Source organism: Lagenorhynchus albirostris, chromosome 7 (assembly GCF_949774975.1).
Source record: "Lagenorhynchus albirostris chromosome 7, mLagAlb1.1, whole genome shotgun sequence".
Taxonomy (NCBI): domain Eukaryota; kingdom Metazoa; phylum Chordata; class Mammalia; order Artiodactyla; family Delphinidae; genus Lagenorhynchus; species Lagenorhynchus albirostris.
In genome coordinates this window covers 10359596-10383136 of record NC_083101.1, presented here as the reverse complement: position 1 = coordinate 10383136, position 23541 = coordinate 10359596, and the positions used below count along the sequence as shown (strand labels likewise).

Genomic DNA, 23541 nt, shown 5'->3' with positions numbered 1-23541 from the left:
GTTGTTGGTTTTTAACACCTTTATTGGAGTATAATTGCTTTACAATGGTGTGTTAGTTTCTGCTTTATAACAAAGTGAATCAGTTATACATATACATATATCCCCATATTTCTTCCCTCTTGCGTCTCCCTCCCTCCCACCCTCCCTATCCCACCCCTCCAGGCGGTCACAAAGCACCAAGCTGATCTCCCTGTGCTATGCGGCTGCTTCCCACTAGCTATCTGTTTTACATTTGGTAGTGTATATATGTCCATGCCACTCTCTCACTTTGTCCCAGCTTACCCTTCCCCCTCCCTGTGTCCTCAAGTCCATTCTCTAGTAGATCTGCATCTTTATTCCCATCTTGCCCCTAGGTTCTTCATGACCTTCTTTTTTTCTTTTTAGATTCCATATATATGTGTTAGCATATGGTATTTGTTTTTCTCTTTCTGACTTACTTCACTCTGTATGACAGACTCATAGTGGCCTTACATTTAGGTCTTTTCTGTGTGTGTGTGGTACGCGGGCCTCTCACTGTTGCGGCCTCTCCCGTTGCGGAGCACAGGCTCCGGACGCGCAGGCTCCGGACGCGCAGGCTCAGCGGCCATGGCTCACGGGCCCAGCCACTCTGCGGCATGTGGGATCTTCCCGGTCCGGGGCACGAACCCGTGTCCCCTGCATCGGCAGGCGGACTCTCAACCACTGCGCCACCAGGGAAGCCCCATTTAGGTCTTTAATCCCTTTTGAGTTTATTTTTGTGTGTGGTATTAGGGAGTGTTCTAATTTCATTTTTTTACATGTAGCTGTCCAGTGTTCGCAGCACCACTTATTGAAAAGGCTGTCTTTTCTCCATTGTATATTCTTGCCTCCTTTATCAAAGGTAAAGTGACCATATGTGCGTGGGATTATCTCTGGGCTTTCTATCCTGTTCCATTGATCTATATTTCTGTTTTTGTGCCAGTACCATACTGTCTTGATTATTGTAGCTTTGTAGAATAGTCTGAAGTCAGGGAGCCTGATTCCTCCAGCTCCGTTTTTCTTTCTCCAGATTGCTTTGGCTATTCAGGGTCTTTTGTGTTTCCATACAAATTGTGAATTTTTTTGTTCTAGTTCTGTGAAAAATGCCAGTGGTTCTTGCCTATCAACAATTTCTTAGTCTTTCTTCATCTAGTTCCACCCAAACCACCTCATCTTTTTCTTTACTGCCAAAGTTTATGTTCTCAAATGTAAATTTAATCATGTTAATCCATTTAAACTCTTTTCCCGTCTCCCACAGTGCAAAGTCCCAGTTTGGTTTTTTTTTTAATTAATTAATTAATTTTTGGCTGCGTTGGGTCTTCATTGCTCTGCGCGGGCTTCCTCTAGTTGCAGCGAGCGGGGGCTACTCTTCGTTGTGGTGCGCGGGTTTCTCAATGCGGTAGCTTGTTGCAGAGCATGGGCTCTAGGCGTGCGGGCTTCAGTAGTTGTGGCTCGTGGGCAGGCTCTAGAGCGCAGGCTCAGTAGTTGTGGAGCACGGGCTTAGTTGCTCCATGGCGTGTGGGATCTTCCCGGACCAGGGATCGAACCTGTGTCCCCTGCATTGGCAGGCGGATTCTTAACTGCTGTGCCATCAGGGAAGTCCAGTCCCAGTTTCTTAACACTGACTTCTGTGTACGTTTGGTCTCTGTAGCCTTATCTCATTATACATTTCCTCCCCTACCCCCTGCCTCACTCTTAACACACACAACACATGCCCCCAAACTGTAGCAAGCCATGTGTAGTTCTCTGAATGTACTGAGTCACACACTTCTGTGCCTTTGCTTGATTGGCTGCCCGTATCTAGACGTCTACCCCTACCAATTATCCTCTTTATGTCTGGCAAATACTTATCCCCCACCCCCATACTTGTCTTTTAAGACTAGGCACAGGTACCTAACTCCTCAGTCATTCCTTCTCTTTTGTCTGTATTCTACGTTGTACAGCCTTCATTCAGCCATAGCATTATACCCATAACATTTTGGGGAAGCCATTTGCTTGTGTGTCTAACTCGTTTTATTAGATTAGGAAGTCCTTGAGAACACATACTAGATTTTATCCTTTTTTTGTATCCCTAGTACCTAATATGTTGCTCATGCCAGGCACAAAATAAATGTAGATACTGTGTCCACATTATATGGATGAAAAAACCCCTGAGGTTCGCAGAATATGCATTATATCCCCAAGGTAACAGAACTAATTAATGAAGCATACAGATCTTTTTTTTTTTTTTTTTTCCGGGTACGCGGGCCTCTCACTGTTGTGGCCTCTCCCGTTGCGGAGCACAGGCTCCGAACGCACAGGCTCAGCGGCCATGGCTCACGGGCCCAGCCGCTCCGCGGCATGTGGGATCTTCCCGGTCCGGGGCACGAACCCGTGTCCCCTGCATCGGCAGGCGGACTCTCAACCACTGCGCCACCAGGGAAGCCCCCAGATCTTTTTTTAAAAGATTTTTTGATGTGGACCATTTTTAAAGTCTTTATTGAATTTGTTACAGTATTGCTTCTGTTTTATGTTTTGGGGTTTTGGCTGTGAGGCATGAGATCTTAGCTCCCTGACCAGGGATCGAACCTGCACGCCCTGCACTGGACCACCAGGGAAGTCCCCAAAGCATACAGATCTTTAAGAGCCCATTTCAGTACTATTTTCATTAACTATAATATTTCTCATAGTTACAACCATTTGTTCAGTGATTCTGTTCTTAGTCTGTGGATTTAGAGCCCCCTAGAGGATGTTAGAATTCCCTCATGAAAGTCTGCAAAGTCATGTGTTTTCTTTCGGCTGAGTTAGTGAGATTATATATGTATGTATGGCACCAATTTTTTTGAATGTACTCGGATGCTTTTGTGAGTTAATAGTGAATCATCTTGGTGAAGTAGACATATTTAAACCTTTTGAGAGGAAAGCACTCTGAGGGTTTTAATACAGGAGACTTGGAATAATAGCTTTGTATAGTTTGCTAGGGAATTGATAAGGTACAAGAAAGTTTTTAAAGCAGTTAAATTCAAGTTAGATGATAATATCTGAAACTTTTCTAGTCATCAGTAGTTCATTAAAATAATTTCTGTAATCAAACTTAATTAAAAATTGTTGAATCTATTTCTTTAAATAAGGTGGCTTTAAATATATTTCCATCTGCTACCATATGCTTAACTCTTTCTTTTAGTCTTAGCACCAAAAAAATTTATTTCATATATATGAACATATTTTCATTGGATCTGTAAATATATTGAGAGTTCTGTGAGCTAGGTTGTCACCTCTTTCAGAATCTGAATTCACTACAAATTGTATTTTATCAATTCCAAATAAATCCACTATGAATCCGATTGGCTGGGACAACTTCTTTTTTTCTAACTTTATTGAACTATAATTGACATATAACATTGTGTAAGTTTAAGTCATATAATAATGATTTGGTACACATATATTGCAAAATGTTTACCACAATAAGGTTTGTTAACACATCCTTCACCTCATGTAATTACCATTTTCTTGTTACTATGGTGAGAACACTTAAAGCTTTACTCTCATAGCAGTTTTTAAGTATATAATCGTGTTTAATTCTTTTTAAAAAATTTTTATTGAAGTATAGTTGATTTACAATGTTGTGTTTAATTTCTGCTGTACAGCAAAGTGACTCAGTTATACATATATATATCCCTTTTCATATTCTTTTCCATTATGGTTTATCACAGGATATTGAATATAGTTCCCTGTGCTATACAGTAGGACCTGTTTATCCATCCTATATGTAATAGTTTGCATCTGCTAATCCCAAACTCCCAGTCCTTTCCTTCCCCACCCCTAATGTTTAATTCTTAATGAGAAGCATTTTTCTAACTTAGTGACTGCTGCCTCGACACAATGTTGTATTCTGCTATTTGGCCCACAAGCACTTCTGTTGCTGAGATAAAATGTTTGTGGTCTGGCAGGCATTCTAGCTTCAAGGGTATAGCTTAAATAATAATGCTTTAAAATATGTGTGCTATTTTTATCAGTTTGTTTAGCTACTAGATAAACAAGAATTGTGTGATTTCATTCATTCATTTGGCAAATACTTATTCAACTCCTGCTGTGAACCAAGCCCTCTCCTCAGCCCTGAAATTACAGCAGTAAGTCGACAAAACAGACAAATCTTGGCCTTGGCGGCCCTTGCCTTTCAGTGGGGCAGCCATACTCTAAGCATGATGAACATGCATGTAACAACAACCCATGCTGGGTTGGGGCAAGTGCTTTTTTTAAAAAAAAAAGGCCAGAAGAGGGAATAGAAAGTGATATTTTCTGTTTTAGAATGATTTGTCTCAGAAGGCCTTTCTAAATAGACATTTGAGCAGAGACCTGAATGAATTAAAGGCACCAGCCTTGCAAAGCCATCTGGAGGAATAGCCTTCCAGGGAGAGGGTTCATCAGATGCAGAGGCTTTGAGGAAGGGGCATGCTTGATCTGTTCAAGAGGAGGCCAGCGTGTCTGGAGCTGTGTGAGCAGGAGTTAGAATGGCAGGAGATGAGGTTGGAGGAATAGCAGTGTTAGATCATGTGGGACTTTCAGATTTCATTCTAAGTGTAAAATAAGCCTTTGGACAGCTTCTAGTGGGGGAATGAAGTGGTCTGACTTATATTTAAAGGATGTTCTATGCTATGTAGATACTCCAGTAGTACAAGAAATGAAGCAGGAGTTCAGTTAGGAAGTGGTGGTTAGAGACCTTTGGGTGAGAGATGATGATGGAGGTGGTGAGATGTGTTTTGAAGAAAGAGTCAACAGGCTATGTTGATTGATTGCAGTGTGAAAGAGAGCAGGCAAGGAAAGTCCAGTGTTGATAAATAGACACGGGACTTTTTTTTCTTTTTTTTTTGCAATTGACAAGGAAATTTAGTTTTTTCTGAGATATACATTTTAAAGTAATAACTAGAATTATGACTTATAACATTATACCAGAACATGTAAGATTTTTAGAAATTTCATGTAATGTCTGAAACATTTATATTAACATATTTCTATACAAATAACCCAAAGAAGTGTTAGTATTAGTTTTTGTTTGATTTTTTTTTATACTGCAGGTTCTTATTAGTCATCAATTTCATACACATCAGTGTATACATGTCAATCCCAATCGCCCAATTCAGCACACCACCATCCCCACCCCACCGCGGTTTTACCCCCTTGGCATCCACACGTTTGTTCTCTACATCTGTGTCTCAACTTCTGCCCTGCAAACATTCATCTGTACCATTTTTCTAGGTTCCACATACATGCGTTAATATACGATATTTGTTTTTCTCTTTCTGACTTATTTCACTCTGTATGACAGTCTTTAGATCCATCCATGTCTCAACAAATGACGCAATTTCGTTCCTTTTTATGGCTGAGTAATATTCCATTGTATATATGTACCACAACTTCTTTATCCGTTCGTCTGTCAATGGGCATTTAGGTTGCTTCCATGACCTGGCTGTTGTAAATAGTGCTGCAGTGAACATTGTGGTGCATGTGTCTTTTTGAATTATGGTTTTCTCTGGGTATATGCACAGTAGTGGGATTGCTGGATCATATGGTAATTCTATTTTTAGTTTTTTAAGGAATGTCCATACTGGTCTCCATAGTGGCTGTATCAATTTACATTCCCACCAACAGTGCAAGAGGGTTCCCTTTTCTCCACACCCTCTCCAGCATTTGTTGTTTGTAGATTTTCTGATGATGCCCATTCTAACTGGTACGAGGTGATACCTCATTGTAGTTTTGATTTGCATTTCTCTAATAATTAGTGATGTTGAGCAGCTTTTCATTGCTTCTTGGCCATCTGTATGTCTTCTTTGGAGAAATGTCTATTTAGGTCTTATGCCCATTTTTGGATTGGGTTGTTTGTTTCTTTAATATTGAGCTGCCTGAGCTCGTTGTATATTTTGGAGATTAATCCTTTGTCCGTTGATTCGTTTGCAAATATTTTCTCCCATTCTGAGGGCTGTCTTTTTGTCTTGTTTACGGTTTCCTTTGCTGTGCAAAAGCTTTGAAATTTCATTAGGTCCCATTTGTTTATTTTTGTTTTTATTTCCATTACTCTAGCAGGTGGATCAAAAAAGATCTTGCTGTGATTTATGTCAAAGAGTGTTCTTCCTGTGTTTTCCTCTAAGAGTTTTATAGTATCCAGTCTTACATTTAGGTCTCGAATCCATTTTGAGTTTATTTTTGTGTATGGTATTAGGGAGTGTTCTAATTTCATTCTTTTACATGTAGCTGTCCAGTTTTCCCAGCACCACTTATCGAAGAGACTGTCTTTTCTCCATTGTATATCTTTGCCTCCTTTGTCATAGATTAGTTGACCATAGGTGCGTGGGTTTATCTCTGGGCTTTCTATCTTGTTCCATTGATCTGTGTTTCTGTTTTTGTAGACACGGGACTTGAAGGATACATGCAAGGTATTTACAGTGGCTGCCTCTGAGCACTGGCCTTATTAAGAGCTTTTCTCTTTTTCTTCCTTTTTTTTTTTTTTTTTTTTTGCTTATCTGTATTTACCAGTTTTTCTGTACTGAACCTATAATGATTCTGTTGTAAAATATATAGAGAGATAGATTATTTTAAAACTAGAGCTAACCATGATACTAAATGTAGCCTAATATTTAATGTGTTCTCCTACCCTGTTTGGTTTTTGGAAAACAATTTAAGTGACATAAAAATTTTTTCTTTTTACTCTTAGTGATCAGCCTTTGTACCTTCTCCACATTTGAAGATGGTGAAGCTAGATATTCATACTCTGGCCCATCACCTCAAGCAGGAACGCTTATATGTAAACTCTGAGAAACAACTCATTCAGAGGCTCAATGCAGATGTACTTAAGACAGCTGAAAAGTTGTATCGCACAGCATGGATCGCTAAGCAGCAGAGAATTAATTTGGATCGGCTTATTATAACCAGGTAAAGAAAAGGTTTTGAGGTCTTAATTGTTACAAACCACCATAATTCTGCTTATAGCATTTAATAATTGCTAACTGCAAATAAACAAATCTATTTCCAACAAAGTGCATGGTTTAAGATATTTTAAATCAGCATCTCAATGGTGAGTCTTTGCTTATTTTGCTTAATTAACCTATTAACCTAAGCACAGTTGTAGAGGATTATAACTTAAGCATTAATATTTTATACCCTACCAGTTAATTTTGTATCTTGGCATTATATAAAATTTTATTATTGTAGAGAGTAAATTATCTTGTGTCTGCTTTTCTCCTAATATTATTTAATATATACATTTGCATGTTTTGCTATCGTATATCTACTTTTCAGTTTTAGAAACCTCATTTTTCACTGTGTTAATACCTGATTGTTCTGTTGTTCCAAGAAGCAGTTTTTAAGTCTAGAAATAGTGGTGCTGTGGTATACTGTCAAGAAAAGAAGTCAGACATAGAAGAGTACATACTGTATGAGTCCATGTATATGAAGTTCAAAAAGAGGCAGGACTGATCTTCAATGATACAAGTCAGAATAATGGTTATTTCTCAACACTTTTCATTGAACCTGACTTAATATGAAGAATTTGTCCTACTTTTTGGTTATGACTTTCTTTACACATTTAGATGCTGGTGGTCTAAAAGATTTTAGCAATTCTGAGTGATCTCATTGCCATGACTATCATCAACTCACATTTCCATGTTTTAGTATAGTATATTATTATTGTTGTTGACTTTATTATTTTGCTTCTTTGCTTGTTTTTTAGTGCTGAAGCTTCCCCTGCTGAATGTTGCCAACATGCCAAGATTTTGGAAGATACACAGTTTGTTGATGGGTATAAGCAGTTGGGATTTCAGGAGACTGCTTATGGAGAATTCTTAAGTCGATTGAGGGAAAATCCTCGTCTTATTGCCTCCTCTTTGGTTGCCGGAGAGAAACTTAATCAGGAGAACACACAAAGTGTTATTTACACAGTTTTTACCTCTCTCTATGGCAACTGCATTATGCAAGAAGATGAAAGCTACCTCCTTCAGGTGTTGAGATACTTGATTGAATTTGAACTTAAAGAAAGTGACAACCCCAGGCGACTTTTGAGGAGAGGAACTTGTGCCTTCAGCATCTTATTTAAACTTTTTTCTGAAGGACTGTTTTCTGCCAAACTTTTCCTCACAGCAACTTTACATGAGCCAATCATGCAGCTGCTTGTTGAAGATGAGGATCACCTGGAAACAGACCCAAACAAGCTAATTGAGAGGTTCTCCCCGTCTCAACAGGAAAAACTCTTTGGAGAGAAAGGCTCAGATAGATTCAGGCAAAAGGTTCAAGAGATGGTGGATTCGAACGAGGCCAAACTAGTGGCTTTGGTGAACAAATTTATTGGTTATCTCAAACAGAACACATACTGCTTTCCACATAGTTTGAGATGGATTGTGTCACAGATGTACAAAACTCTCTCCTGTGTAGATAGACTGGAAGTTGGGGAGGTCAGAGCAATGTGTACTGACCTCCTGTTGGCCTGCTTCATTTGTCCTGCGGTTGTCAATCCAGAACAGTATGGAATAATTTCTGATGCTCCAATTAATGAGGTGGCAAGATTTAATCTGATGCAGGTATGCTTTTGCTAGGCATTCAGTTTAAAGTCAGTCGATTGGGCAGTGGGAGTGGGAACAGAAAATATGATGACATTATTCATATATTCTTACCATTCCTTTTCCCCAAACTGTCCTAAATATTTGCTTCTTACATTGTGTTGGTTTTTAAATGGAGTCCTCATACACTTGAATGCATAGTTGAATTTGATTATCTAGAACAAGCCCTTACCCCTTTCCCATGATTTCAAACTCCAGAATGATTGAAAATTGAGTGTCTTTTATACTTCACTTGGTAACAAAACCTAACCTGAACTAATATGAGGCTATTTATAATTGTTAGTTATTCCATTTCATGTTCATGAATATTCATGTTTTGCTGAAGGAATGTTAATATATCTGATTATAGGAAGCCAGCCTAAGTACTAGACATGTTACATGTATGCAGTAACCAACCTTTCTAAAATCTCCAAATTTTGAAATCTGAAACTCCTCTGGAACTAAAAGTTTCAGAAAGAGGATTTTTGGATCTATGTTAGTGCTTTTTCCCCTAATCATCTGAACTACTGAAATCATGTTATTATTTCTTAAGGGATTCTTTTAATTATATCTTATCCCAAGAAATACTGTGAGGAAGAGACAGAGTTTATTTGGAATAGAATATGTCTTGTCTTTGGATGACTTTTTTTTTTTTAATGATAAGCTTTTTTTCATGATCAGTTCTGTCATATTGGGGTGTTTAGAAATTAACTATATAGACATCCCTGAAATAAAATTTTTTTATCATCTCTGAAACACTAAATTTATTCTTATGATAATGTTGTTATAGTTTTATTTTTGTCATTCCATTGGAGGTTGAATCACATCTTTTCAAAATGAGTGAAAGGGGGATTGTCCTAGGTATGAAGATGATGCTGTATGATAATAACTTTCAGCAAAGTGTCTTTAGAGAGAGTGGATTAACAGTTCACTTTTGGCAGTAAGGAACTGGCTCTGGGAATTAATATTTACTTTCAAAACAGCTTATGTTCTGAAGGAATTCTTTGCTTTTAAGTCTAGAAAAAAAATTTACCTTGAGTACTTTATGAACTATAGGGAAAAGTACTTAACAACTTGAGATAGTTTGAGTCAGCTTTTACAAATTAATTAAATTTCTAAACACATGAAAAGTACAGCAGCAGAAACAAAGGTGTGTACCTTCATTTCCTAATGTTGTAATAATATGAATTAAAGACAAAGCAAAATTTTCTACTTATTCTTTATAACTCAGTCTAAATGTAATAAAATATAGTAAAAACTGACATAGACAAGATGCACATTTTATTTGGGATCCTGTTTTGTATGCCTGGTCAGGTGGTGTGAATATTCTTTTTTTTTTAATTTAATTTAATTTTTTTTTATACAGCAGGTTCTTATTAGCTACCCATTTAGTGTGTTAATATTCTTATGAAATAGATTTATAGAATGGAATGGAAGTGCTTTCACAGTGAGGACTGTGTAAGTGTCTACAGCCTATGTCTTCCCACCTCTGCTCTGGGTTGCAGGTTGGCCGTCTTTTGCAGCAATTAGCAATGACTGGCTCTGAAGAGGGAGATCCCCGGGCAAAGAGCAGCCTTGGAAAATTTGACAAAGTAAGAGTGAATACTATGTCGTGTGAAGTACTGTTTATAGAAGGTTCTGCTGAAGTATTAGTGAACCTAACTATTCTCCTTATTAAATCTTGTCCCTAGGTGATGTGTAAACTAAATATTCTTTTCAATTACCCTTGGTTTGGCTATAGAGGATACAGTGTTGGATCAGCAGCATTTAAAGGAAGATGTCATCTGTATAGCAGATTCACTTTGCTGTACAGCAGAAACTAACAAAGCATTGTAAAGCAACTATACTCCAATAAAAATTAATTAAGAAAATAAAGGAAGATGTCATCAAAGATTACTAATTCTCAAAATATATATATATAAATACCAATTATACTTCAATTAAAAAAAAAGATTACTAATTCTCACTTATAGAAATGTTGAGGAGATGCCGTTGTAATGAGAGCCAAAGAGCTATTAAGATTATTTTTAAAAGTTTGATTTAGGGCCTTCCCTGGTGTTGCAGTGGTTAAGAATCCACCTGCCAATGCAGGGGACATGGGTTCGAGCCCTGGTCCGGGAAGATCCCACATGCTGCGGAGCAACTAAGCCCGTGCGCCACACCTACTGAAGCCCGCGCACCTGGAGCCCATGCTCCACAGCAGGGGAAGCCACCGCAATGAGAAGCCTGCGCACTGCAACGAAGAGTAGCCCCCGCTCACCGCAACTAGAGAAAGCCTGCGCGCAGCAACGAAGACCCAACGTAGCCAAAAAATAAATAAAATTAAAAAAAAAGTTTGATTTAAAAAAATTGTCACTAAATCAAGTCTGTGAATATACGAATCAGCAATAAATGTATAATTTTAAGTGTATTTCATAAGTTAACATAGCACTGTTCAGTTGGTATAACTGCATAAAAATTTAAGGGACTTCCCTGGTGGTCCGGTGGTTAAGACTCCACGCTCCCAATGCAGGGGGCCTGGGTTTGATCCCTGGTGGGGGAACTAGATCCTGCATGCATGCCACAACTAAAGATCTCACATGCTGCAACTAAAAGATCCCACACGCCACAGTGAAGATTCTGCGTGCCGCAACTAAAGACCTGGCGCAGCCAAATAAATACTTTAAAAAATAAAAAAATTTAATTTATCACACTTTGAGTAGGCTGTACATTCAACCTAAAATTCAAAGGTTAGATAGTGAAGTTTCCCTTCCACCTCTGATCTCTAACCTTCATTTCCTCCCTAAATGTTCTTCATGTTATCAATCTTTTGTCTGTCCTTCAAGAAGTCTGTATGTATACAGGCAAATTCCTAATATATTTTCCTAATTACGAATGGTAGGACTGTGTGCACTGTCTGCCTCGTGTTTGTTTCATATACCAGAATATCTTGGAGATTATTTTACATCAGTTCATAGAGAGTTTAATTTTTTTAAATGTTGGGTTTAATATAATTTTCAAGAAGAAAAACTTTCTACATGCTTGTCCACCTCAATCAGAAATTTTATTCCTTTTATTTATTTATTTTTAATAAATTTATTTATTTATTTATTTTTGGCTGTATTGGGTCTTGGTTGCTGCACACAGGCTTTCTCTAGTTGTGGCGAGCAGGGGCTACTCTTCATTGTGGTGCGTGGGCTTCTCATTGTGGTGGCTTCTCTTGTTGCGGAGCATGGGCTCTAGGCACACGGGCTTCAGTAGTTGTGACACGTGGGCTCAGTAGTTGTGGCCTGCAGGCTCTAGAGCGCAGGCTCAGTAGTTGTGGTGCACGGGCTTAGTTGCTCCACGGCGTGTGGGACCTTCCCAGACCAGGGCTCAAACCCATGTCCCCTGCATTGGCAGGTGGATTCTTAACCACTGCGCCACCAGGGAAGTCCCTGTTCCCTTACTTTAAAGAGGAAGTATTTCACTGTGATTTTTTTCTCCTGTTTGGACAGAGCTGTGTTGCTGCTTTCCTTGATGTGGTGATTGGAGGCCGTGCAGTGGAGACCCCGCCAATGTCCTCTGTTAATCTTCTGGAAGGGTTGAGCAGAACTGTAGTTTATATAACCTACAGTCAGCTTATTACTCTGGTAATGGCTTTATTCTTTAATAGGACTTTCTCAAAAGTCATTTATCTGAACATGGGCAGAGTCCTAGATGAGTACATTGTGTGAGAAATATATATTGTGTTTGAAAAATTGATTTCATAAGCTAAATGCCCTTTTACTTTTGCCAGGTGAATTTTATGAAGAGTGTGATGTCTGGAGATCAACTGAGAGAAGATAGAATGGCTCTTGACAATTTATTGGCAAACCTACCCCAGGCAAAGCCAGGAAAAAGCAGCAGTTTGGAAATGACTCCCTACAGTACTCCTCAGCTGTCTCCAGCAACCACTCCAGCAAATAAAAAGAATCGATTGCCTATAGGTAAAGAGAATTTCTCATATTGAGGCTTTCCTTTAAATTTAATATTTCTTTCTTAGCCTTTGTTATTGCTTAGCATTTGGGAATATAGTTTTAAATAATTTGGAGAAGTTCTTCTCTTCATTTTTACTGGTGGTATTTCAATTTTATTTTGGCTGCCTCGGGTCTTTGTTGCTGCGTGAGGGCTTTCTCTAGTTGCGGTGAGCGGGGGCCGCTCTTCAATGGGGTGGCTTCTTTTGTTGCGGAGCACGGGCTCTAGGTGCGTGGGCTTCAGTAGTTGTGGTATGCAGGCTCAGTAGTTGTGGCTCGCAGGCCCTAGAGCGCAGGCTCAGTAGTTGTGGCGCACAGGCTTAGTTGCTCTGCGGCATGTGGGATCTTCCCGGACTAGGGCTTGAACCCGTGTCCCCTCTATTGGCAGGTGGATTCTTAACCACTGTGCTACCCTGGAAGCCCTAATTCAACTTTTAAAATTAAAAAAAAAAAAATTGCACCAGATTAGTTAAGGTTCATCTGTAGGCTTAAGCTTTTTTTTTTTTTTTTAAATAAATTGATTTTTGGCTGAGTTGGGTCTCCGTTGCTGCACGCAGGCTTTCTCTATTTGCAGTGAGTGGGGGCTATTCTTCGTTGCGGTGCGCGGGCTTCTAATTGCGGTGGCTTCTCGTTGTGGAGCACGGGCTCTAGGCACGTGGGCTTCAGTAGTTGTGGCTCGCGGGCTCTAGAGCGCAGGCTCAGTAGTTGTGGCGCATGGGCTTAGTTGCTCCACGGCATGTGGGAGCTTCCCAGACCAGGGATCGAACCTGTGTCCCCTGCGTTGGCAGGTGGATTCTTAACCACTGTGCCACCAGGGAAGCCCAGGCTTTAGCTTTATCTAGACATACTTGTCATAATTAATTGGAATCATGCCACTTGCCGTATACTTTGTTTACTTTAAGTCATCATTTGAATTATGTACTGTCATCATTTGAATTATGTAGCCCTGTTCTTTCCACAGAGTTCTAAATAATATAATAAAATAATATTATTTTAGAAATTTCTATCAGTAAAGTTGAAAATATATAGTTACTATTTTTTCATTATTATTAATAGCCAGTCTTTTATTGACTGAGTTAAGAGCTTTGTTATTTTATAAAATAAGGCAAAACTTCTGTTTTATCAACTTTAAGAAATAGGTTTAATTAAGCCTTATTTCCTTAGTAAACATTTATCCATAATAAATCTATATAATCTGTAATAATATCTATTAAATCCACAAACAAATTGAGCATATGTATACTATGTACCAGGCACAGGGTAAGCATTTTCTAAATGTTCTTTCACATTTAATTCATGCAAAAAATCGACACAAAAAGTGGTCTGATCACTGTCCTGCAGGCGGGGCACTGTGTTCAACACTGGTGATACAAAGACCCGTAAGTCAGGCCCTTACACTTAGGTTAGTTGCTGATAGTCCAGTTGGGGAGAATGAGAAGAGACCAGTACCCTTCAGTGTACTGAGTGTCTGATGGAGATAAGCATAGAGGGTTATGGGGACACCTAACTTAGTGGTGTGGTGATGCTGTCAGGAGAAGATCCGGGAGCAGGTGAAGGCTGCACTTTCTCTTGGAGGATGAATGGAAGTTAGACAAAGTAAACAAGACACAGAGAGAGTGTTTAGACCAAGGGAGCAGAGTATTTTAGTGCCAACTTTTTAGCGGTCATGAGGAGCTCAGCAGCAGTTAGTGAGCGTGAATAGTTATTATATTTTATACATTCTTTTTTTTTTTTTTTTTTTTGCGGTATGCGGGCCTCTCACTGTTGTGGCCTATCCCGTTGTGGAGCACAGGCTCCGGACGCGCAGGCTCAGCGGCCATGGCTCACGGGCCTAGCTGCTCCACAGCATGTGGGATCCTACCGGACCGGGGCATGAACCCGTGTCCCCTGCATCGGCAGGTAGACTCTCAACCACTGCGCCACCAGGGAAAGCCCTATATTTTATACATTCTGAATAATGGGATTTCATTTTTAAACTCCCATGAGCTGATTTGTTAAGAATTGTCAGTTTCTTAAAATTAATCTACCTTACTTTTGACATAATATGGAATAATATTATCAACAGGAATGTGGCATCATATTCTTCAAGTCTTTGGCTTTCATCATCTCAAAACGTCAATTTTCAGAATTATAAATAGAAAAAAAAATAAACTTGACATTGAATGATTTTTAATATTATAGGCTATTAGCACTTTTTTAACATGAAGAAATAAATGATTTTTGGTAAACCAGAGATTCTTTTTTCCATGATTCACTCGTGTTCTTTCGTTTCTTTTCATCCAGAGTGTCATTCATTAAATAAGAGTATAATGGAAAGTAAATTTCAAATGTTTGCCCAGTATTATTTTGTATAGTCATGTGACCTGGTCATTGAACTTATTTCATATTTTAAAAGATGTGTCCATTATTCAGAGGGTTGATTTTCTTTCTGTTTAATGCTTTCACAACCCAGAACAACAGTTCGCAGCCATAACTGTCTGGGATTCCTTAGCCACCAATCTTACTGCTCATATTATTACTCTAGTAACCCCTTTTGGTGGGTAATAGGCTGTTCCTTTTCTTATGTAACTTTTATTTAAGAAATAGTTTATGAACTTTTGCTCCTCATGTGCATGTTGCTTTTGCTTTATGTAAATTGGTACATAAATTTTGATTACTTGCATTTTTATAAATTATGAAGTTTGTTCCTTTAGATTCACGTAGTTGTTCATAAAGTTGAAGTTAAGTTTACAATTCAAGAGAAGACAGTGAGGGTCAGCAAAGAAAGGTGTAAGTGAACCTATTTTAGACTTTTGGAAGTTGATGTGTGCTTTGAGTTTTGAAAGTAAGAGTGATTGATGAACTGATCTACAGCATCGTGGAGAGAACATGATTGTTTATAGTTCTGTCTTCAAGTAGGTCAGCTTTCACCGAAACTGAAGTTGAAAGACTTTTATTATAATTGAGTGTTTGTGCTTGATGTCTGCACTTTTGTTTGCCCTGAAGGAGTATCTGTTTAGTATTCTGGTTGTACTGAATCTTATTGTCCTCTGAAAACAACCTGACACTTATCACAGAAGACTGAAGTTCATAGAGAAATTGTCACAAACTATCTAAATCTTTCAGTTTCCAAAAGTTCTTGTAAGGGAATTCCCTGGCAGTCTAGTGGTTGGGACTCTGTGCTTTCACTACCGAGGGCCCGGGTTCGATCCTTGGTTGGGAAACTAAGATCCCACAGGCCGCTCAGTGCAGCCAGAAAACAAAACAAACAAACAAACAAACACAAAAACCCACCAAAAACAAAAGTTCTTGTAAGATCTATAGGATGGATTACTTTAGAAAAAGGTATTACTTCTTTACTTATAAGTAGGGGAAAAACACCCCAAAGTAATTAGATCCTTCATTAATTTAGAATGTTCCCATAAAGCAGGAAGGAAACTTATACTCAAACAAAGAGAACTCTTCCGCATCGTTAGGAAGAGGTTAATACATTTCAGGAAAAACTGTGTTTTCAAAAACTGATTCTGGTTTTGTCAGCAGTTGCCGATGTGTATAACTTTTTATGGCTATCAGATTTCTATATGAAATTTTCTAATGCTTTTAAGTTTAGTTATTAGTAAGGGAGACCTGTGGCAGCTAAATCATTTTGTTGAGAAATAGTTGAAGTTATTATACCTTGAAAAGATAAGGAATAAAGTAATGCTTTTCTTGTCACTCCCGTGTCTTAAGTTGATTGGGACGTGTTTGCTGTTCTGCACGTGTAAACTGTGTCACTCCCTGTCAGGTGAACATGGATCATTGTTTCTGTTGATCAGTTTTGAAGGAGAATTTGTATTAGTCATTAGTAGAGTAGCTGGGAAGATTTGGGTTTTTTTTTTTTTTTAAATTCATATTCTCACCACTCTTTTTGTGCATGTGCAAATGTTCTACATTAATAGAAAATATATTTTTGTATTAATGTGCCATTTTCTTCATTTTGTCTTTTTCTCTAAATTATCTTACTTGAAATTGTTTTATTAGCAACTCGGAGCAGAAGCCGCACCAATGTTCTGATGGACTTACATATGGACCATGAAGGATCAGCTCAAGAAACCATCCAGGAAGTGCAGCCAGAAGAGGTGTTGGTCATTTCCTTAGGAACAGGTCCCCAGCTTACTCCAGGGATGATGTCAGAAAATGAGGTATGACTGTATTGTTACCCTTAACTTGTAGCTATTAATGTTAAGAACTTCAGATTCTTTTCTTCTCAGTAAAGGTCACTTGCTTCTATAAATCAGTATACATTTAACAAATATTTTTCATTATCTTCAGTGGGTCTGCCATGATACCCCATCAAATGCTCAACTCCCTGTGAACAGTTCTGGAGGTCCTTCACATTAATAAACCTGTGGCACGGTAGTTGATAGCCAGGTCCATACCAAAAGGAATTTTCCTAATAGTAGTAGAAGAGGCAGGAAGCCAGGAAATTGTGTTATGGAAATTGAAGAGACTTTTCTAGTGACCTGTAGGAAATATTTTATGTTTCTTTTCTTTTTAATGATATAGTAGGGTATTCCTGCTTTAAAGAGCCAAACAGTATATAGAAATAATTTCTGTTCTTTGGCTGGTTGGGAAGAAATGGAAGAGATAATTGAAAGGAAAACTAAGTAAAATATTTTAAGGAAATGGGGGTGGGGATATGAGAATCAGTTTTAAGATATTTGTAAACAGAAGAACTTGGGACAGAAGCAAGAGGAAAGAAGTTTTGACTCTCTAAACATAGGAGCCTCTTGTCATAGATTGTGACCTCTTGAGAAAGAAGCATTTTCTTACCTTCAGCAGTGCCTGCTTATTATTCAACAAAGCCTATTCCTGGCCTGGGAAGAAGGGACCAGTTATAGTGGTTGATACAGTGATGATGGTGGTTGATTAAGTGGCGTGACTTGTAGGAAAGAGGACCATCAAAATCCACAACCCTGTCCCCCCACACACATTCAAAGTGAATAAGCTGGCAAAAACTGTCAGAATCAACTTTTTGGGAACTCTAGAATGTAATAAACTTGTGGCAACCAGGGGAAATGCTTAATGAAGAAAAGAACTGCTGCGTTTCAGTAAGAGAGTCTGTGGCATTTTACTCCCCCTGTTACCGTCCCCCGACCCCCCCACCCCAATGGCAGCCTTGAAGACAGCCGCCAGCATTCCTGTGCAGGGAAATATCTAGATTGTGGTATGATCCTTTTGTTTTTCGTTAATTCATACCACTCTCAAGGCCTTTAGATGGATTTTTCCTGAAGATTCATTGCACATTGCTCACTCTGATGAGTGGGAAGGCTCAAGTTATTTTACAAATACAAAATGTAAAATCTTTATGTCTGCATTTAATTTCAAGCAAACAGGGAAAATATTCTATTTTTAAATGACCTTTTAAAAGCATCACATGAATAAATAGATGGAACCATTAGAAAACCTTTAATTTACTTATTTAAATGCAGGGTCAAAACAGCGACTTAAGGGTTTTCTTTCTTTTTTTTTGGCTTTGTGTTGTTTTTCTTTTTAATTGAGGACACTCTTCTTCACATTCCAGCAGCAGCCTAGGAACCCAGTGGTTGTGAGTTCAAGTTCCAGGTGTGCTTAATACATGCTGTGACATCCAGCAAAGCACACAGTTCTTCATTAAGTTGGAGATACACATACAGAGCTGAGTTATGAGGTTTGTGGGGAGTGAGAAGTAATTGTTATTTGGAAATCATCTAACAGATAGAAAGCTCTGTAAAAAGACAATCAGCTCTAAGCTAGATGTGGCATAGAAGTCATACTTCGGCTTCTGGTATGGACTTTGTGGCCGTGTGTATGGTGATCAAGTGGAGGTTCTAACTAGACTGATTAATTCTGGTGCAAAATAATTTGTTTACATGTTTTTTTCCTATTAATTAGTTGATTAACTTTTAGAAAAATGCACACAAAATTAATATGTCACTTTACTGTGCCAAATGCTTTATGTGCATCTTTTTGTTTAATCCTCAACAACTCCATGGCATATATACTGTTACTATCACCATTTTATAGATGAAGAAGATGAGGCTCAGAGAGCTTAAAATACTTATCCAAGTTTACATAGTTGGCCCATGGCAGAACTGGGAGGATCGGACTGCTGAGTCTGAAGCCTCTGACACCTGCAAACCTAATCACTGCTCATCGATGTCCAGTTGCCTGTTCAGTTGCTGAAACTGGTAGGGTGATGGAAAGACATAGGCTCAGTTCTTCTAACTGGTACACTTTTATCCCAGGGGTACTTAAAAACTTGATTGGAGCCCTATAAATGGGTTTTCAGTTAAAAATGATAATATTAAGACGAACTTAAATATGCATTTGCCATGGTTTGTTTTCTTATCAATAATCTCTCAGTTGTGATAAACTAATGGCATTTTATTTTTCAGGTCCTAAACATGCAACTTTCGGATGGAGGACAAGGAGATGTCCCTGTCGATGAAAACAAACTCCACGGTAAACCTGATAAAACCTTGCGCTTTTCCCTCTGCAGTGATAATCTGGAAGGAATATCTGAAGGTGAAGGGTTACTTCATTCAAGGAGTTGTGTGATTCAAGTAATATTTTGTTTTGTGTTCTTTAAAGGAGCCTTAAAAATTACAATTATGCCACCTGTGCCTCTCACTGAGGAGCGTAATGAAGTTTTCCTCTAATGATCTTGAACAGTTGGCTGTAAAGATTGTTTCTTTGAATAAAATTGACATTGCAAGAGACCTTTGGTCATATAAAATGGAGACGATCTAAGTCTGCTTTGAGACTTGAATAATACCAAGTTTTATTTCACTAGTATTAACATATACCAAAGCTTGTAGAGCTCCTTTAGAGGGATATAATGCATGTCTAAATGGAGAAAAATTGACTCACTAGTATTTCAGGGTGTTGTGTATACTGCTAATGTTTTAATGAAGCAGAAAGATACAATGGAAGTAGGATAGGAATAAAAAAAATTAAAAGGCAAGATTGTAAAGTGAGAATATGTCACTCCATGCGCTAGAACAAGCTTTTTTAATGAAAAAGTTTCAATTTGACTAACATTTTAAAATAAACATAGATGGTAATAACTTTTCCTTTTTTTCTCAATTTTGACAACATAAGTAGTGTACATTCATTCTAGAAAATGAAGGAAAAATTGAACCATCTGTGACCCTACCATTCTGTTAATAACAGTTAACATTTTGGTTTGTTTATAGCAAAATTAGGCTTAGGCTGTTTTGTAACCTTTTTTTGTTTAACAATATAACAGTAACATTTCCCTTTGTAATTTAGCATTCTTAAATAACATGGTTTTTAATGTCTATTTTCTTTAACTTCAGTTGGGCATTTATCATAATTTAAACATTCTTCTGTGATTACACATGTAGATTGCTTTCACTTTTCAGACATTGTAAGAAGCACTGCAACAAGCGACCTTAGGTGAATTTTTGATTAGTTCCTTAGGATAAATTTCTAAAAGCAGAAATTCTGGCTTAAAGGGCGTGTTTATTTATAGGGCTTAACAGTATTAAAAGCACTTTAATCAGTCTTTTTAGTCTCTTATCAAGGCATGAAAAATTACATGGTGGCTCATGACTGTCAAAAAAAAGCTCACTCACAGTATAAACGTTTCTCTAGGTCCTTCAAATCGTTCTAATTCAGTATCCTCACTAGACCTGGAAGGGGAATCTGTATCAGAACTTGGAGCAGGACCTTCTGGGAGTAATGGAGTTGAAGCTCTACAGCTGTTAGAGCATGAGCAAGGTAAAGTGAGGTTGAATTCAGCTGTTCAAGCAGCAAAAGAATTTACCTGGTTGCAGAATAAACAATCTGTTTCCATGTAAGTTGGCTGTGTTCAGTTGATTATATAATGACCATTAAACTTGCATTTACTCATAGTTCCTTCAGGTCTTAAAAATGTGTTTAGTTGGCAATTGCCTGGCGGTCCAGTGGTTAGGACTCAGCAGTTTCACTGCGGTGGCCCAGCATCAGTCCCTGGTTGGGGAACTAAGATCCTGCAAGCCTCGCGGCTTGGCCAAAAAAAAAAAAAAAAAAGTGTGTTTAGTTGCTAAGTGGATTATTCAGGCTAAAATTACATAGAATAATTAAAATGAATTGCTTGAATTCTGTAATATTTGGTGTTTCAATTCTGTAATATTAAATTTTTAAGGGATACTAAGATAAATACACAGAGCTCAAGGAACTTAGAATAGGGAGAGAATGGTACACAAATGATTAAAATTATCATAAAAGTGCTTTGGCAGTTCTGAGTGAGAAATACATGTGGTTGAAAGTGTAGGGAAAAGCTTATTGGGAGAAAATAATAACCTCAAAGCCTGGCTGGCATTGCATTGGCTGAAACTAGAGATATTCTAGGTGAAGGAATAGTAGTATAAGCAAGTCAGGGAGGTGGGAAGCCATAGTACTTACTCAGGAACTGTCATGTAGGGTAATAGGGTGAGGTAAGGCTGAAAAGTAGATGGATCCCTTTTGTGCTTTAGGAAGATTAACATGAAAAAGTCCTTTGGATTTGTCCATTTACAGATCAGTGGTGGCTTTCAGAGGAATGTTGAGGGCAGATGCCCTCAACTGGATTTGAGGCAGTGACTTTAGTGTGTGTAAAAATCACCTGGGGAGTTAGGGGGGAAAAACAGGCATTTCCCATGTCTCATTTCTAGAAATCCTGGATCAGTCTATTTTTGGAAAGGAAAAGAGTATTGCCAACTGGGTTATGTGTGGGGTGAATAAAAGTAATGCTATGTTTTTGCTGGATCAGTTTGTCACTGTATTATTTAGGATTAAAATTTCTGCAGATAACAGAAACCTAAAATAATATTAGCTTAAGATAGAGAGAATATCACCTCTTTAACAAGCCGTCTAGGTGATTCTGATATGGGTGGTTGGCAGTTTACACTCGTGAATACTAGGTTAAGAAGTGAGTGGGGACTTCCCTGGTGGTCCAGTGGTTAAGGCTTCACGTTTTTTTTGTTTTTTTTGTTTTGGTGTGGGTTTATCTGTTAATTATTGCCACAATAATGCTGCATAACAAAGCACCCCAAAACTTGGTGCCTTAAAACAATAAACATTTATTTTTGCTCTCAAGTCTGTGGGTCAGCCAGGTGGTGGTTCTGATTTGGACCGGGCTCATTCATGCATCTCTCGTCATCATGGTTGAGTAGGGAGCTCTGCTAATCTTAGCTGGGGGTCCGTTGGTCACTGGGGAGCTGGCTCATCTAGGATGACCTTTGCTTTGTTCCATGTGGTTCCTCATCCTCCAGCAGACTGGTTTCAGCTTGTCCTCATGAGAGAACAAGGATGAGAAAGAGCAGAGGTTTCTAAGTTCTCTCTTGAGGCCTAAACTCACAACTGGCGCACTTCCTCCTTACCTTTTGGACAAAGCAAGGAACCAGGCCTGTGCAAATTCAGAGAAAGGGGAGTATATCCCAATTCTTGACCAAAGTCACACTCTAGAGGACAGGGAGACAACTGATTGCATGGATGGCCCCAGTTAATTTACTGGAAGGGGGAGGACATATGCAGAACTCAATTCAGAGAGGGAAAGAGTACATCCATGAGGGAATAATTCAGTGTTTTAGTACTATGTGCTGAGTGTTAATGTTAAAATATGTAACTTGAAGTTCAAAGACAAAAAGGTCTTTAAAGTTGATATAAAAAATGATAGCTGTGCTACCATTTTTTAAGTGCTTAATTTTGTTTTTGATAGCTACAACCCAGGATAATCTCGATGATAAGCTAAGGAAGTTTGAAATTCGTGACATGATGGGACTGACAGATGATAGGGATATATCAGAAACAGTGAGTGAGACGTGGAGTACAGATGTCTTGGGAAGTGATTTTGACCCTAACATTGATGAAGATCGCTTGCAAGAAATCGCAGGTAACTGCTATTTAATGTCTCTGGAAGATTGCTGTTTATTCATATCCACCCACCCCTCATGGGAGGGAACTTCAGTGCTCTGACAAACATGGTGTGTATGTTAGCAGTAACTGGGAAACTGAGGTAATTGTATGTGACAAGGCATTTGTGTATTTCTTTTTTCTTTACTTAAATATAGGTAGTATTTTCCCCTGTCTACATTTAAGTGCCCCTCCCCCTGCAAAAAAAGAAAAAACAGTCTTTTGAATCAACTTCTTGTCAATTCTTGTTTGCAGGGCATAGTATATGTTCTTAGTCTATGATTAACATATTCTTCTTTTGAGACTAAACACCTTGCCCTAACATGAAAATTCTTACAGCCATAAAATCTTTCAGAATAATATGATACTGTTCTCTAAAAACCGGATTTACTTCTGGAAGGTTTAATTCAGTTCCAAAGAATGACCAGTGTTTTCTTTTTTTCTTTTTTTTATATCAAGTTTATCGAGGTACAATTTACATACGTTAAAAGTTACCCTTTTTAGGATATTGTTCTGTCTGTTCTGAAAGATTCATACAGTCTTGTAATCACCATCTTTATTTTCTTTTTAAATCATGGAACATTTCAAACAAATACAAGAGAGAGCAGTATAATGAACACCATGTACCCATCACTCAGCTTCACCAATTACACATACATACATGGCCAGTTTTGTTTCATCTCTTCTCCCACCTTGTTATCCCCTCCCCCGGTTATGTAATCACAGGTTAATCAGGCAGGTTCCAGACATTATTTTATTTGTAATTATTTCATGATGCATCTTTATTTTCTAAATTTTTAAATTTAACTTTTATTTTATATTGGAGTATAGTTGATTTATCAATACAGTGTTGTCTTAGTTTCAGGGGTATAGCAAAGCGATTCAGTTATATATATATCCATTCTTTTTCAGATTCGTTCCCCATATAGGTTATTACAGAGCATTGAGCAGAGTTTCCTCTGCTGTACAGTAGGTCCCTGTTGACCATCTATTCCATATATGGCAGTGTGCATATGCCAATCCCAAACTCCTAATTTATCCCTCCCCCCATCTTTCCCCCTTGGTAACCATGACGTATCTTTAAAAGGTACCTTTTACCAGTTTTTCCA

At 38.3% G+C, this 23541-nt stretch overlaps 1 protein-coding gene across 3 annotated transcripts in view; it reads left to right on the top strand.

The window, feature by feature from the left end:
* Window positions 1–23541, top strand: part of GAPVD1 (GTPase activating protein and VPS9 domains 1) — a 69422-nt gene that overhangs the window by 18779 nt on the left and 27102 nt on the right. For all 3 annotated transcript variants that reach the window (XR_009541493.1, XM_060154362.1, XM_060154361.1), the window contains exons 2-10: window positions 6686–6903; window positions 7700–8543; window positions 10067–10153; window positions 12038–12172; window positions 12319–12508; window positions 16535–16695; window positions 18931–19060; window positions 20153–20278; window positions 22239–22412. Coding sequence is in view for 2 of the 3 variants with exons in the window: in XM_060154362.1 (XP_060010345.1) it covers window positions 6719–6903; window positions 7700–8543; window positions 10067–10153; window positions 12038–12172; window positions 12319–12508; window positions 16535–16695; window positions 18931–19060; window positions 20153–20278; window positions 22239–22412 (2032 nt within the window). In the remaining variant the exon portion in view is untranslated. The remainder of the gene's footprint in view (window positions 1–6685; window positions 6904–7699; window positions 8544–10066; window positions 10154–12037; window positions 12173–12318; window positions 12509–16534; window positions 16696–18930; window positions 19061–20152; window positions 20279–22238; window positions 22413–23541) is intronic.